The sequence below is a fragment of the Mustela nigripes genome, chromosome X (assembly GCF_022355385.1).
Source record: "Mustela nigripes isolate SB6536 chromosome X, MUSNIG.SB6536, whole genome shotgun sequence".
NCBI lineage: Eukaryota > Metazoa > Chordata > Mammalia > Carnivora > Mustelidae > Mustela > Mustela nigripes.
The window spans coordinates 19,956,226-19,971,986 of NC_081575.1; the positions used below are offsets into that span (position 1 = coordinate 19,956,226).

The 15,761-nt window shown below is 44.1% G+C and overlaps 2 protein-coding genes across 3 annotated transcripts in view; one reads left to right on the forward strand and one right to left on the reverse strand.

Annotated features, from left to right (window-relative positions):
* Window positions 1–4,275: 4,275 nt before the first annotated feature.
* The window catches only part of SLC25A14 (solute carrier family 25 member 14), a 61,076-nt gene continuing 49,590 nt past the window's right edge, over window positions 4,276–15,761 (reverse strand). The window contains exons 10-12 of one of the 2 annotated variants that reach the window (XR_009401431.1): window positions 6,173–6,274; window positions 5,077–5,520; window positions 4,276–4,364 (exon numbers count right to left, since the gene is read on the reverse strand). Coding sequence is in view for 1 of the 2 variants with exons in the window: in XM_059386059.1 (XP_059242042.1) it covers window positions 5,506–5,520; window positions 6,173–6,274 (117 nt within the window). In the remaining variant the exon portion in view is untranslated. Of the gene's footprint in view, window positions 4,365–4,474; window positions 5,521–6,172; window positions 6,275–15,761 lie in introns of those variants that run through there. The other variant, XM_059386059.1, reaches the window with a different exon arrangement.
* On the forward strand, window positions 13,712–14,719 carry GPR119 (G protein-coupled receptor 119). The gene has a single exon (XM_059386335.1). It carries the CDS (start codon window positions 13,712–13,714, stop codon window positions 14,717–14,719), a length of 1,008 nt encoding a protein of 335 aa, XP_059242318.1.

Consider the following 15,761-nt stretch of genomic DNA (forward strand, 5'->3'; position numbering starts at 1 on the left):
TTCTGTTAACACCATCTTACTATCTCTTCTGGGGGTATTAACCTGAATCCATACATGAGCTTCATGGAGTGTATAAGGACCCTGCATTTGTTTGTATGATGTGTTTGTTACACGAACATGTATATTTTTAAGGAGAAGGTCCATAGCTTCCAACAGATTCCATGGTTCCATGGTTCAGAAAACAACAGCTAAGGACCACTGCGTTCGAGCATTTAAGCATTATCTGTGAACACTGTCACACATAATTCAGAGCAGTTTGCAAAGCTTAGCAAGAACAGTTGCAGAACTGGCATGAGCTATGTGAGTCAGATATTGATCAACTGGAAGCACATCACAGCCTTGCTGCCTCCCCCGCCACCCGCCCCCCCAAGGCTCAGCACAGCTGCTTGCTCCCAGCATCTGACTCTTAGGTATAATCTAAGATGAGCTAGAGAGAGAAACCCAGACTCTTGAGGAAGTAAGGCCAAGTCACTTCCGGGGTAAACATGCCTTCTAGAAGATATATAGCAGATGTCCTTTTATCACTTGCTTGTTGTTGTTCTACTTTTCTCCAGTGCCCAGGCCAAAGCAGTGGCTTTCCAAACCTCAAGCAACATGAAATCCAGAAGTGGCCAAGGGTTATGATGAGCTGACTTTAAAAACAGAATCCAGTTTCATGGAAGAAGGAAAAGAGTAAAGAAGAAATTGCTGGGGCAGTAGATGGCTCTGATTCCCATAGGATCCCACCTATAATGACAAATCACATTTGCTCTAAATTCATGATGTTAAGTCCCTGTTGGCCTACAGGCCTAAGGACCATGTGAGCAGAACTGAACTGAAGGGAGTTATTAGGCCAGGTGGGATGAGGAGTAGAGGTGGGCTTAAGGAACTATAGCTGAATACAAAAGTAATTCTGAGGGATGATAGGAGCCTACCTAGAGCAGGAGTTCCTAAAACATCATCACAGTGGCACTGAAGCAGGTTGATCTCCAAGCCAATGACTAGTGAGTGTCCTACCCTACAGTCTCCAAAATATTCCTTGCATTATCAGCTTTTACTCCCCTCTCAGTGATTCTCACTGTTTTGAGGTAGACTTCTTCTAGGGTGTTCTGTTGTTGAGCTACATCATAGGATGACATATTGAGACCAAGGAGAAGAAGCCAGTTAGCAGGAGTGCCATAAAACACTGATCCAGAGGGTAGGAAACAGTCCACAGATTAGGGAAAGGGGTAGGTGGCCACGCGGCAAAGAAGCCAGACAACTGAGATGCATGTTTGTAGAGACCAGAGCAGATGGGTGATCAGAGGGACAAACTGAGAAGCAGGCAAAGCTCTCAAAGATGAGACACGGGACAGGGCTGTGTCCTGGCTCAAGGCCCAGTGACACTGGAGGTAGGCTGGCTGCATTCCTCCTGTGCAAAGTGGATGCTGGCATCTGTCACGAGGTTGGGCATAAGTTTGCAAACCATAGGGTGATGCCATAAAGCTTTCACTCTGCCTCTGGTCAGTAACTTACATTTGTGTGACAACATTACAATTCTAGAGAGACCAGCTGGCGTGGTAAGATAAATACAAACTCCGAGACTTGGCAGGCCTGGGTTCAAATCCCAGTTCCATCACATGCTAGCCATGGAACTTGAGGGGGTTTAATTAGCTTTGATTAACTTCTATGCGCATTGGTAATAATATCACCTCACGGGCATATTGTGAGGATTAAAGGAGTTCATGCACAGAAAGTGTGTGTGTTAAAGGTATTACTAACATTAATAATAATCTCCTTAGATTCCAAATACCCCCGGCCATTGTTACAATCCCTCCACCCCTTCTGCAACCCCCAAATCTTACCCTCAGTTCTTCCTTGGAAAGAAGCTGGAAATGGCCATCTGAGAGCCAGAGGGCTGCAATATAAAACCACGCTAGAATGGCCCCTGGAGTGCAGTCTTTCACCCTGAATAACCTTCAATAAAGACTTCCAATGAAAACCCGTAAGAAATGTTAATTGAATATATACTTTCTCCCCTCACCCCACCCCCACTGCATAAGCCATGGGAATGAACCAAAACTATTTGTACCTCATTACCCAACTCCTAATCTGCAGGGGGAGGGAAGGCTTTCCACGCTCTAGTCCCAACAATATAAATAAATAAAAGCGGCAAGAAACTTCTGAGCCCTGGGTGGCGAATAAAAACATCTCTGTACTTGCCGTGCCCCTCTGGCCTGCATGAAGACATAGCTAAAATGCAACAAGATCAGAGCAACCCAGAAATGCCTAGAAGGATCTTTCATTCACTCATTCATTCATTCATTTGACACACAGAGATCACAAGTAGGCAGAGAGGCAGGCAGAGAGAGAGGAGGAAGCAGGCTTCCTGCTGAGCAGAGAGCCTGATGCGGGGCTTGATCCCAGGACCCTGAGATCATGACCTGAGCCGAAGGCAGAGGCTTTAATGCACTGAGCCACTCAGGTGCCCTGAGATGCTCTTTCCTGATAAGTAAAAACCTTCATCATATCACAACCAAATCTCTTTCAGGCATCAGGCACTGTCAAACAGCAATATAGCCAGGACTCAGTTTTCAAACTGTCTCCTCATATTAACCCTTTAGTTCAATGTATGAGTTTTCTATAAAACAAACATATAGCAATATATAACAAATCACCACAAACCTATTGCTTAAAACATCATGAATGTGAGGATTGGGGGAGGGCAGGGAGGGAAAAAAATGAAACAAGATGGGATCGGGAGGGAGACAAACCATAAGTGACTCTTAATCTCACAAAACAAACTGAGGGTTGCTGGGGGGAGGGGGATTGGGAGAGGGGGTGGGGTTATGGACATTGGGGAGGGTATGTGCTATGGTGAGTGCTGTGAAGTGCGTAAGCCTGATGATTCACAGACCTGTACTCCTGGGGCAAATAATACATTATATGTTAATAAAAAAATTAATAAAGTATAAAAAATGAATTTATTATCTTACAGTTCTCAAGGTCAGAAGTCCAAAATCAGTTTCACATCAAAGCATCACAGTGGAGGCACCTAGACGGCTCAGTCAGTTAAGCACCTGCCTTCAGCTCAGGTCATGATCCCCAGGGTCCTGGGATGGAGCCCCGCATCAGTCTCCCTGCTCAGTGGGGAATCTGTTCCTTCCTCTCCCTCTGCCCCTACCCCCATCATGCTTGCTCTCTCTCTCTCAAATAAATAAATAAAATCTTTAAAGAAGAAAGATAATAAAGTGCTAAATGAAAGAGGCACTAGCAAGAACAGAAAGCAGGAGTGGGAAGATAAATGGAGAGGTATATGTGAGTCCAGAGTCCTAGATTTCATTGGGCTTAGGGTAAAAATTAATCCTCATTTTCCACAATCACTGGACTTTGTTGACCAATAAAGAGGGAAGGGTCTTCTGCTTAAGATCAGCTCAAGCCCCAGTGGAGAAACCCAAAGCATAGACTTGTCAGCTTGAAGGCCAGAGGTCATAAGATGGGCAAAGGCACAGAGGCACCAACTTGCAAGAAAAGGGGACAACATGTAGTCTCTATGGATGATAAGAACCAAGACAAATTCTTGGTGGCTGTTCCACACAGGCTTCTTACCTGTTTTCAACACCTGCTGCTTATGAACTGTGCAGCCTTGGACAAATAAGTCACCCTCTGCATGACTTGGTTTTCCCATCTGTAAAATCAAGGTATTACTAGTACCTACCTTACAGAAGTTTTGTGAGGATAAAAGGAGAATACATTGTATATTTGGGACAGACTCAGTATTTAAAGGCCCCATAAGGGGTGCCTGGATGGCACAGTCAGTTGAGCATCCAATTCACTCTTGATTTCAGCTCCAGACATGATCTCAGGGTCGTGGCATCGAGCCGTGCAGCCGGCTCTGTGCTGAGAGCAGAGCCTGTTTGTCTCTCTCCCTTTGCTTTCCCCCCTGCTCCCTCTTGTAGATAAATAAATAAAATATTAAAAAAGATAAAGGCCCCATAAATGTTAGCTGGTATCACTGCTATAAGGAGGCTCAGAAGTCCGAGAAATCTAAGGCTGTTTCCTCAAAGTGTCTCCCATTCTAAGAAGAGACTAAAGCCTCAAATACTGATTTTCCCACCCTGTTTTACCATACCATTTCTCCCAATCTGCGCATACACACACACACACACACACACACACACACACACACACACACACACCTCATTCTACAGCTATAGCACAGGCAAGTAACAATATGAGCAAAAGCAAATACATAACTACATATATTCGTAGATAAAAGGTATGTGTGTGCCACATACATTTTTGTGCGGTCTGCAAAGGGCCTTGGCAAAGTGGTTCCTGAGCTGGAATGGGGAGGAGGTTGAGGAGGTTTTTTTTCCTTTTGAAATTATATAAATAGGTACTCGCTGTGAAAATATATAACAAGTCAGAAGTATTCAAAGTAAATGTGACAGTCACTCTCTGAACATCACCCCCAACCCCTGTCCCCTCCTCAGTTATTCCCTCTCTGTTAACGTGCATTGATTCTGATTTCTATGCATTTTTTCACACACACAAAACTGGGGTGTGGGGTTTTATTTTCATAGGTAGGTCCAGATTCTACATACTGATGTGTGACTTGATTTTCAATCAACAATATGCTTTGGAGGTCTGTGTTAGGACACATAAGTCTATCCTATTCTTTTCATACCACTGCATAATATCTAATAGCAATGGAGGTCCAGTCTGGTCATTCATGAAGAGATATTAAATGTCACTGCTGCCTTTGTCCTTGGGCTAGATGCAGCTAAACCATAGAGGCAAATGGCTGGTCTACGCACAACAAGGAATCAGGTTTGACTTGTTTTGGATATCTTCCTAGAGCTCCTCTCCCAGAGGCCCAGCTCTGAAGGCGGCCTCTCCTGAAGCCTGGTTCCTCCTCCACTGCCACTCCAGGTGAAGGTTCTGGTTCTCGGTCCCATGCCCTCAGGGTGGATGAAGCACCCCGCTGCACCCTTGGTGAAAGCCCACTATAACTCACTATGACCATTTAACTCATTGGTTATGGGATAGTTTGACCAGAGAATAAGCCCTCTCATCCTTCCCCTTCCTCCCCTTTGTCAACCCCAGCGTGTTTACCTTGTCAGTGCTCCACTCTGGAGACTCTGAGAACCCTCAGCCTCAGGACCATGAGGACTGACCACCGAGCTTCCCGGAAGGAACCATGTTCTCTGTGGTGTTGATCCCCTGGCATGGGCACAGCCATAGGACAGATAGCTGAGTCCATGTGGTAGTGTGAGAAAAGGGACAGAAAAGCTCAAGGAGGACACAGAGGTGGGGAAGGCTAAGGGGCTAAGGGGGGTAGGGATTCCCAGGGGCCCCTTCAAAAACAGGTGGCATAGGGACTGAAAGCCAGCTCAATGGGAATAACAACATTTTGCAGATGTTTTGCACCACCACGAGAATTCCCTCTATTGCCCTCCGGACAGGTGAGCATTCAGGCTCTGCTTGCATCCTTCCAATGGCAGGGAGTTCACTATTCTCCAAAGCTGCTGAGATTAGTTTAAATCAGCTTGTGGGTGCCTGAGAGGACAAGACAGAAAACAAGAGAGTGTTGACAGCTAAAACAAATAAATGTCTAGGACATGAGCAAAGGAAGAACATCTTTCAGGAATGGATAGAGAAGACATGAACAGCAGAGAAGACTGGTGTGGTAGGCAGAAAAATGCTCCCCCAAATAGGTACATATCCTAATCCCCAGAACCTGTGAATATTTTTTTACCTTACCTAGCAAAAGTCACTTTGCAAATGTGACTGAGTTAAGGATCTTGACACGTGGAGGATATCATGGATTATCTAGGTAGACTCGATACAATTACAAGGTTCCTTAAAAGAGGGAGGCAGGAGGATCAGAGGAGATGTGACTATGGAAACAGAGGTTGGAGTGATGTGCCATAGGCCAAGGCATGCAGGCAGCCTCTAAAAGCAGAAAAAAGGCAAGGCAAGGAAACTATTTTCCCCTGGAGCCTCCCAAAGGAATCCAGCCCTGCCAGCACCTTGATTTGAGCCCTGTAAGCCCTGTTTCAGACTTCTGACCTCAAGAATGGTAAGATAGTATATTTATGTGGTTTAAGCCACTAAGTTTGTGACAGTGAAGCAGAATAATTAACTCATGTAACCAGGCACTTGAAAGTAGGAGGGAGGAAAGGACAAGTTGAATGTGTACACAGATCACCTGGGGATCTTGCTCCAAGGCAGACTCTGCTTCTGTAGGTCTTGGGCAGGGCCTAGGATTCTGCATTTCTCCAAGCTCACAGGTCATACCAGTGCTCCTGATCTGAAACACACTTTGATTAGCAAGAGACTAGAAGACACTCCATAAAGATACGTGTGTAACATTTTACAGTTCATGAAGCCTTTTAATATCCATTATACTTCAGGGGTACCAGGCTGGCTCAGTCCGTGGAGCATGGGACTCTTGGTCTCAGGGTTGTGAGTTCAACCCCATGTTGAGTATCAAGATTAGTTACAACTTATCCATCTTACCTCCTATTTTCATCCCTGCAATGCTATGACATCAGAATTATTGTCCCCATGTTACCACATAAGGAAGCCAGTGCTAAGTCAGAGAGGTGAAGTCATTTGTCCAAGCAAAGTCAGAGATAGTGCTGGGCTGGCCCCCAGATTTCCTGACTGCAGCCACCTGTGCTTCTACCATTGAACAGCAGTTCTCATCACTGGCTGAATATTAGAATCACATGAGGAGATTTCTAAACTCCAGATGCATAGGTCACACCCCAAACTAATGATATCAGAAGCTCTTGGTATATGACCCAAACATCCATATTTTCAGAATCCCCAAGTAATTCCACAGCACAGCTAAGATTAAGAACCATTTCACTAGAGCAGTCATTCTCAAATGGGGTCCCCGAATCAGCATCAACATCACCTGGGAGCTTGTTAGAAATGCAGATTCTTAAACTGGGAGCAAGACGGCAGAGGAGTAGGAGACCTAAATTTCATCTGGTCCCAGGAATTCAGCTTGATAGTTATCAAAGCATCCTGAACACTTACAAACTCAACAGGAGATCAAAGAAAATAGCAATTCTAGGAACAGAAAAGCGACCACTTTCTGGAAAGTAGGACATGCGGAGAAGTGAACCCAAGGCAATATATGGGAAGATAGACAGTGGGGAGAAGGAGCCTCCATCAGCAGGCTTCTGGCAAATGAGAGAGCAGCAGAGCACAAAATCAGAACTTTTAGAAGTTTGGTCCACAGAGGGACATCACTCCAGTGGCTAAGTGGGCGGCGGAACCCCCACTAGGATAGTGTGGTCTCAGGACCCTCAGTGACACAGGAAGACCGGGGGTGCCTGAGTGTGGCAGAGCTCCAAAGTGTCAGAGCAGGAAAGCTGCCTGCAAAGACAGAGATGAGGAGTGCGCTCTCAGCTCAGGGTTGCCATAAACTGAGATCCATGGTACAGTTGGGCCACAATTCTTCAAAGTAGTGGATCCTACGAGCCTCCCCTTCCTCTATTGGGAGGAGTGACGCGGGAGTATGCTGCAGGAATCTGCTGGGTTTGGAGACTCCAAATAGGTCCATGTGCCAGAGATAGAAATGTTCAGTCACAGGCTGGGTGAACACAGAGTACGGCCAGAGACCATAGAGATGGGAGTGATTGACTGCTTTTTTCTGAGGGTACACTAAGGGGTGCGACCCCCATTTCTCAGCTCCTCCAGGGCCAGATATTGGGAGGCTGCCATTTTCATTCTTATCCTCCAAAGCTGTACAGAAAGCTTTCAGGGAACAAAAGCTACTAAGAGCAAACCCAAGCAGATTACTTAGCCTGGACCCTGGCAAGGGCAGTGCAATTCCTCCTCAGGCAAAGACATTTCAGAATTACTACAACAGGCCCCCTTCCCCAGAAGATCAGCAAGAACATCAAGCCAAGACCAAGTTTACCGATCAATGAGAACTGCAAAATTCCAGTGCTAGGGGAATAAAACACATAGAATTCATGGCTTATTCCCAATGATTCTTTGGTCTTTCAAAGTTAATTTTTAAAATTTTCCTTCTTTTTTTCTTTTTTTGATTTTTTTCTTCTTTCCTTTTTCAACCAACATCTTATCTTCTCAATACCTTTTTAAAAATCTTTTTTAATTTTCATTTTTACAGTCATAGTCTATCCCTTCATTGTATTTAACCCTATTTTTTGTACATATGTAAGTATTCCTTTCTTTAAAATTTTGGGATACAGTTTCTTCTAACAGACCAAAATATACCTTAAATCTAATGATCTAGTGTATGGCTTATTTCTTTTGTTTGTTTCTTTTAATTTTTTTCTTTCTTTTCAGCCAACTTCTTATCAACTCCTTTTTTTTTTTAAGATTTTGTTTATTTATTTGACAGACAGAGATCACAAGCAGGCAGAGAGACAGGCAGAGAGAGAGGAGGAAGCAGGCTCCCTGCTGAGCAGAGAGCCCAATGCAGGGCTCAATCCCAGGACCCTGAGATCATGACCTGAGTCAAAGGCAGAGAGAGGCTTTAACCTGCTGAGCCACCCAGGTGCCCCATCAGTTCCTTTTATAAAATCTTTTTAAGTTTCTATCTTTATAGTCATATTCTATCCCATTTACCTTTATTTGTGTGTGTGTGTGTGTGTGTGTGTGTGTGTGTGTGTGTGTGTGTTTCTTTCTTTAAAATTTTGGGAGGCAGTTTCTTCTAACAGACCAAAATAACACCCAAAATCTAATGTGTGGCTCTGTTCTATTCACCAGCCTGATCATATTCTTTTTTTTTTTTCCTTTCTTTTCTCCCTGGTTTAAGGTCTCTTCTGATTTGTTTAGTGTCTATTTTTCTGGGGTCATTGTTACACTTTTAGCATTTTGTCCTCTCATTCATCTATTCTTCTCTGGACAAAATGACAAAATGAAAAAAAAAAAAACTCACCTCAAAAAAAAAGAACAAAAGGCAGTACTGACCGCCAGGGACCTAATCAATATGGACATTAGTAAGATGTTGGAACTAGAGTTCAGAATGCTGATTATAAAGATACTAGCTGGGCTTGAAAAACGCATAGAGGATACTCAAGAATCCCTTTATGGAAAAATAAAAGAACTTAAATCTAACCAAGTCAAAATCAAAAAGGCTATTAATGAGGTGCAATAAAAAATGGAGGCTCTAATTGCTAGGACAAATAAGGTAGAAGAGAGAATTAGTGATACAGAAGACCAAATGATGGCGAATAAAGAAGCTGAGAAAAAGAGAGGTAAACAACTATTGGATTGTGAAGGGAGAATTCAAGAGATAAGTGATACCATAAAATGAAACAAAATTAGAATAATTGGGATCCCAGAAGAAGAAGAAAAAAGAGAGAGGCAGAAGGTATATTGGAACAAATTATAGCAGAGAACTTGCCTAATTTGGGGAAGGAAACAGGCATCAAGATCCTGGAGGCACAGAGAACCACCCTCAAAATAAAAAGAGGTCAACACCCATCATCTAATAGTAAAACTTAGAAGTCTCAGAGACAAAGAGAAAATCCTGAAAGCAGCTCGGGACAAGAGGTTTGTAACCTACAACAGTACAAACTTTAGATTGGCAGCAGACCTATTCATAAAGACCTGGTAGGCCAGAAAGGACTGGCATGGTATATTCAGAGTACTAAATGAGAAAATATGCAGCCAAGAATACTATATCATCTAGGCTATCACTGAAAATAGAAGGAGAGATAAAATAAAAAACTTCCGGGACAAACAAAAACTAAAAGAATTCATAAACAGCAAACCAGCCCTACAGGAAATATTGAAAGGGGTCCTCCAAGCAAAGAGAGAGCCTACAAGGACATAGACCAGAAAGGAACAAGACAATATATAGGAACAGTCACCTTACAGACAATACAAAGGCACTAAATTCATATCTTTCAATAGTTATCCTGAATGTAAATGGGCTAAATGCCCCAATCAAAAGACACAGGGTATCAGACTGGATAAAAAAAACAAGACCCACCAATATACTGTCTGCCAGACACTCATTTTAGATCCAAAGACACCTCTAGATTTAAAATGAGGGGATGGAAAACAATTTACCATGCTAACGGACATCAAAAGAAAGCTGGAGTGGCAATCCTTATACCAGACAAGTTAGATTTTAAGCCAAAGACTATAATAAGAAATGAGGAAGGACACTATATCATACTTAAAGGGTCTATCCAACAAGAAGATCTAACAATTTTAAATATCTATGCCCCTAACATGGAAGCAGCCAATTATATAAACCAGTTAATAACAAAATCAAAGAAACACATCAACAATAATACAATAATAGTAGAGGACATTAACTCCCCCCTCACTGAAATGGACGGATCATCCAAGCAAAAGATCAACAAGGAAATAAAAGCCTTAAATGACACAGTGGACGAGATGGACATCACAGATATATTCAGAACATTCCATCCCAAAGGAACAGAATACACATTCTTCTCTAGTGCACATGGAACATTCTCCAGAATAGATCACATCCTGCGTCACAAATCAGGTTTCAAATCAGGTACCAAAAGATTGGGATCATTCCCTGCATATTTTTGGATCACAGTGTTTTGAAACTAGAACTCAATCACAAGAGGAAAATTGGAAAGAACTCAAATTTAGGAGGCTAAAGAGAATCCTACTAAAGAATGAATGGGTCAACCAGGAAATTAAGGAAGAATTAAAATTCATGGAAACAAATTAAAACACAACTGTATCCCTAGACATATTGCCAAAGGCAAGGGAAGCAAGGACAAAAATGAACTCTTGGGACTTCATCAAGATCAAAAGTTGCACAGCAAGGAAACAGTCAACAAAACCAAAAGACAACCAAGAGAATGGGAGAAGATATTTGCAAATGATGTATTAGATAAAAGGCTAGTATACAAAGTCTATAAAGAACTTATCAAACTCAACACCCAAAGAACAAACAATCCCATCAAGAAATGAGCAGAAGACATGAACAGACATTTCTGCAAAGAAGACATCCAAATGTCCAACAGACACATGAAAAAATGCTCAATATTACTCAGCATCAGAAAATTACAAATCAAAACCACAATGAGATACCACCTCACTTGAGTCAGAATGGCTAAAACGAACCAGTCAGAAAATGACAGATATTGGTGAGGATGCGGAGAAAGGGGAACTCTCCTACACTGTTGGGGGTAATGCAAGCTGGTGCAGCCACTCTGGAAAACAGTAGGGAGGTTCCTCAAAAAGTTGAAAATAGAGCAGTCTTACGACCTAGAAATTGTACCACTGGGTATTTACCCCAACAATACAAATGTAGTGGCCCAAAGGGAGAGGGGCATCCCGATGTTTATAGCAGCAATGTCCATAAGAGCCAAACAATGGAAAGAGTCTAGATATCCATCAACAGATGAATGGATAAAGAAGATTTGGTATATATATACACAATAGAATATTATGCAGCCATCAAAAAATTGAAATCTTGCCATTTGCAACAACATGGATGGAATTAGAGGGTATTACGCTGAGTGAAATAAGTCAATCAGAGAAAGACAATTATTATATGATCTCACTGATATGAGGAATCTGAGAAACAAGACAGAGGATCATAGGGGAAGGAAGGGAAAAATGAAACAAGATGATACCAGAGAGGGAAACAAACCCTAAGAGAATCTTAATTTCAAGAAACGAACTGAGGGTTGCTGGAGGGGTTGGGGGGTGGGAGGGTGCTATGGTGAGCACTGTGAATTGTGTAAGACTGATGAATCACAGACCTGTGCCCCTGAAACAAATAATACATTATATGTTAATTTTAAAAAGAAATCCAGATTCTCAGGCCCACCCGAGCCATAAATAATCCAAAACTCTACATGAGGCCCAAGAATGTGGGCACAGACGTGCACATCCCCCCTCATGGGATTCTGACACACTCTCCAGTTTGAGCATGGGCTTCAAAAGGACCATCTTGCGTCCATTCATGGACTCAAGTGCTAAAGAAACAAGAGCACAACCTTCAATCCAAGCATAATTTCAGGCCAGGTACCAAGCAACTAAAGTCAGCTTCCAAACGGAGTGGGGGGGGGGGGGGGTGGCAGGCTACCAAAGAATAACTGTTCTCAGACTTGCAGCTGGGATACTGAGCCCCCATGCCATGGCCCTTCTGCTCCTTTGTAGATGAGACATCTGTCAGAGGCCCTCTCAGACTGTCAAAACATCCTGGAATATAATATTTGCCTCCAACTCTGTACCTTGCTCTCCACTCCCTCACTTAAAACACTAACCTTTCCCATTTGTGCTCTCACCTGAACAGAGTCAATACACTTCAAACCACTCTTCTCCCCACCCCTCTCTTCTTGGTATCCAAGAGTGGCAGGCAAAAGGTTAGTTCTAATGTACCCGAACAAATGGATATACAACCTAAAATAGGAGTGACCGACACAGCACCCGGCCTAAGCACATCTCACTAGCTTCAGCAACACTGCCACCCTGCAGCCTAACGCTATCCACAATGCAAAATGGAAAATTCCACAACCAAACATGAGAAAAGACGCTTTCCAGAATGCAGCCCACCTCTTCTTCTCATGTCTCAGACACTGGGTGTACAGGATCAAGAAGGGCAAGGCTGGCAGCCGCTACTTGTGATCAGAGACGTGTCTTCAATGAGTATACACAACATACAGCAGCCTTTTTTAAATAAGATTTTATTTATTTATTTGTCAGTGAGAGTAAGAGCACACAAGCAGGGGCAGTGGCAGGCGGAGGGAGAAGCAGGCTCCGCAATGAGTGGGAACCCATCCCGGGACTCTGGGATCATGACCCAAGCCAAAGCCAGATGTTTAATTGAATGAGCCACCCAGGCATCCCCGGAGAGCAGCTTTAGACAGGGAGTGGGATCTATTCTAAACTGAATAACGTATGGTGACTAACATAATAAAAAAATAATAAACTGAATAACAAACTATTAGCAATTCTCTCCTTTTGTTTTCCTGCCCTCCTGAATCAGCTGAGTTCTGAGGGATGAGAAAGAGGGGAACAGCACACGCTATTTGAGAGAATTAGAATCCGGGGTGTTAGGAAACAAAAGATTAAAACAAACAGACAAACAAACAGCTTAAATGTGTGGTAACTCCCCTGAAAGCATGCTGGGCCCTGAAATTGCCTGCCTGCCCTCACTTCCCACTTCAGCTGATTATGGCCATCCTGCTTGATTGAAAGCAGTAATAGTAGTGGCTGAGAATTCGTTATTAAGTAAATGCTTCATTAAACCGAGATTAGCTGTTAAGCTGGTCCTTGAGGCTTAGGAAATGAAGAAGTGCAAGTTTAATATCAAACTATGGAGAAAGAACAAGTGTGATTAGAGTCAAGCATATCTTCTGCCAGACAGGAGACCTGCTGAGTGACCCAGTCCCTCCAAAAAAGTCCTTGAAGCATCAACAAAGGGAGAGAGCCTGGGGAGACAGTATGCACCAGGTACTTGGGAGTTGTCTAGTAACTCGGGTGTCGGAGGGGGAGGGACTAGCTCAGGGTCCAGGGGGAGGTCCGCACTGGGATTGTTGCCTTCAGACAGCGGGAGAGGCAAGAGGCTGAGGACTGAAAGAGAGAGATTCGCAGGGACTGGCAGGATCTCACAGATGGCAAGCTGCCAGCGCGGACGGCCAGTGGCAGCCAGGGCTTAGCTGTGGCTCTGAACAACGCTCTTCCTCCTCCAGCCCGTGAGAACTGGAGCTGGAGAGACAGCATGCCCCGGTAAGTGGAAATCCTGCCACTTGAAGACATGGAGTCATCTTTGCCATTTGGAGTGATCCTTGCTGTGCTCGCCTCCCTCATTATTGCTGTCAATGTGCTAGTGGCCGCAGCCGTACTGTTGCTGATCCACAAGAATGATGGTGTCGGTCTCTGCTTCACCTTGAATCTGGCGGTGGCTGACACCTTGCTTGGTGTGGCCATCTCTGGCCTAGTCACAGACCAGCTCTCCAGCCCAGCTCAGCCCACACAGAAGACCCTGTGCAGCCTTCGGATGGCATTTGTTACTTCTTCCGCCGCTGCCTCTGTCCTCACGGTCATGCTGATTGCCTTAGACCGGTACCTTGCCATCAAGCAGCCCCTCCGCTACTTCCAGATCATGAATGGGTTCGTGGCTGGGGCCTGCCTTGCCGGGCTGTGGTTGGTGTCTTGCTTCATTGGCTTCCTCCCACTGGGAGTCCTCACATTCCGGCAGACTACCTACCACGGTACCTGCAGCTTCTTCGCTGTGTTTCACCCACGCTTTGTGCTGACCCTCTCCTGCGTTGGCTTCTTCCCAGCCCTGCTCCTCTTTGTCTTCTTCTACTGTGACATGCTCAAGATTGCCTCCATGCACAGCCAGCAGATCCGAAAGATGGAACACGCAGGAGCCATGACCGGGGCATACCGGCCTCCACGGAATCCCAGCGACTTCAAAGCTGTCCGCACTGTGGCTGTTCTCATTGGGAGCTTCACTCTGTCCTGGACCCCCTTCCTTATCACTGGCATTGTGCAGGTGGCCTGCCAGAAGTGCTACCTCTACCTGGTGCTAGAACGGTACCTGTGGCTGCTCGGTGTGGGCAACTCCCTACTCAACCCACTCATCTATGCCTATTGGCAGAAGGAGGTGCGACAGCAGCTCTACCAGATGGCCCTGGGAGTGAAGAAGGGGCTCGCCTCGTGTCTCCTTTTTCTCTCAGCCAGATATGGTGGTCCGAAGGGGCCCAGGGAAAATTCCTATCCTATTGCCATTATCTCCCACTCAGATCTCGATGGCTAAGATGGTAAGGGCAGGGAATTTCCTAAGTGCCTGCTCCCTCGCCTCTCTGCACCCCAGCTAGGAAATCAGATGGAGCTAGGGGAATGAGAGTACTTGCTTTAGGCCGCTGACCACCCCTCACCCCAGACTGAGAGGAACTAAGGTAGGGTGCTGACTCTTTTCTGTAATCCATTTCCTCATCTGCAAATCTCTATTCCTCCCAATCTTTCTTTTGCAATGACTCTGTTTCTCCTGTACGGGTATACTTACGTAAAGAAATGTACTACTGAAATGATGTTAAAAAATCAAATCCTAGTTTTGAATGCACTAGAGAAGCACTATCCTATAGAAATATCATGCAAGTCATATAATTTTAAATGTTCAAGTAACTATATGTTAAAAAGGTAAAGAAAAAAACTAGGCAAAATTTATGTTAATGTTTCATTTAACCCCAATGTATCTAAAATATTTCAATATGTAATTGATATAAAATTACTACACTGTGTTTTTCATGCTAAATCTCTGAATCTGATGTGTATTTTACCTTTACAGAACATCTCCAAGCAAACTAGTCTGATTTCTAAAGCTCAGTAGTGACAGGGCTAGTAGCTACACCATAGCGGATAGCACAGTTCTAGAGAAACAAGGTGGTTACTATAGTGACTGATTATAATAAAGTGAGAAGTCCTGCCCTCCCTGATGTGAATCAGACTTTTTAGGTGGTAAGTTTGCCTAAAATGTAGGAACCTGAATTAGAATCTACAGGCACTCTTCTTTTACAATTCATGGTGCTCAAAACATTGTTTCTTCGGAAATAGCCAATCTTGTGGTTATTTCTGCTACTACCCCTCCCAATGCACCACTTTTGTAACTGTGGTACCCCTTCCCCTCAGTTGGCTTCTTACTTGCTGATAACAATACTGAACCACCAATTCTGAGATACTCAAAGGGAAGAAAGAGGCAAAAGGGGTCAGGACGAAGAAAGGCACTGCTAAGCTCTCCACAGCTCGGACTCAATTTTTCCCTCTGAGCTTGACCTTCTTAAATCCTCATTTTCTAAGAA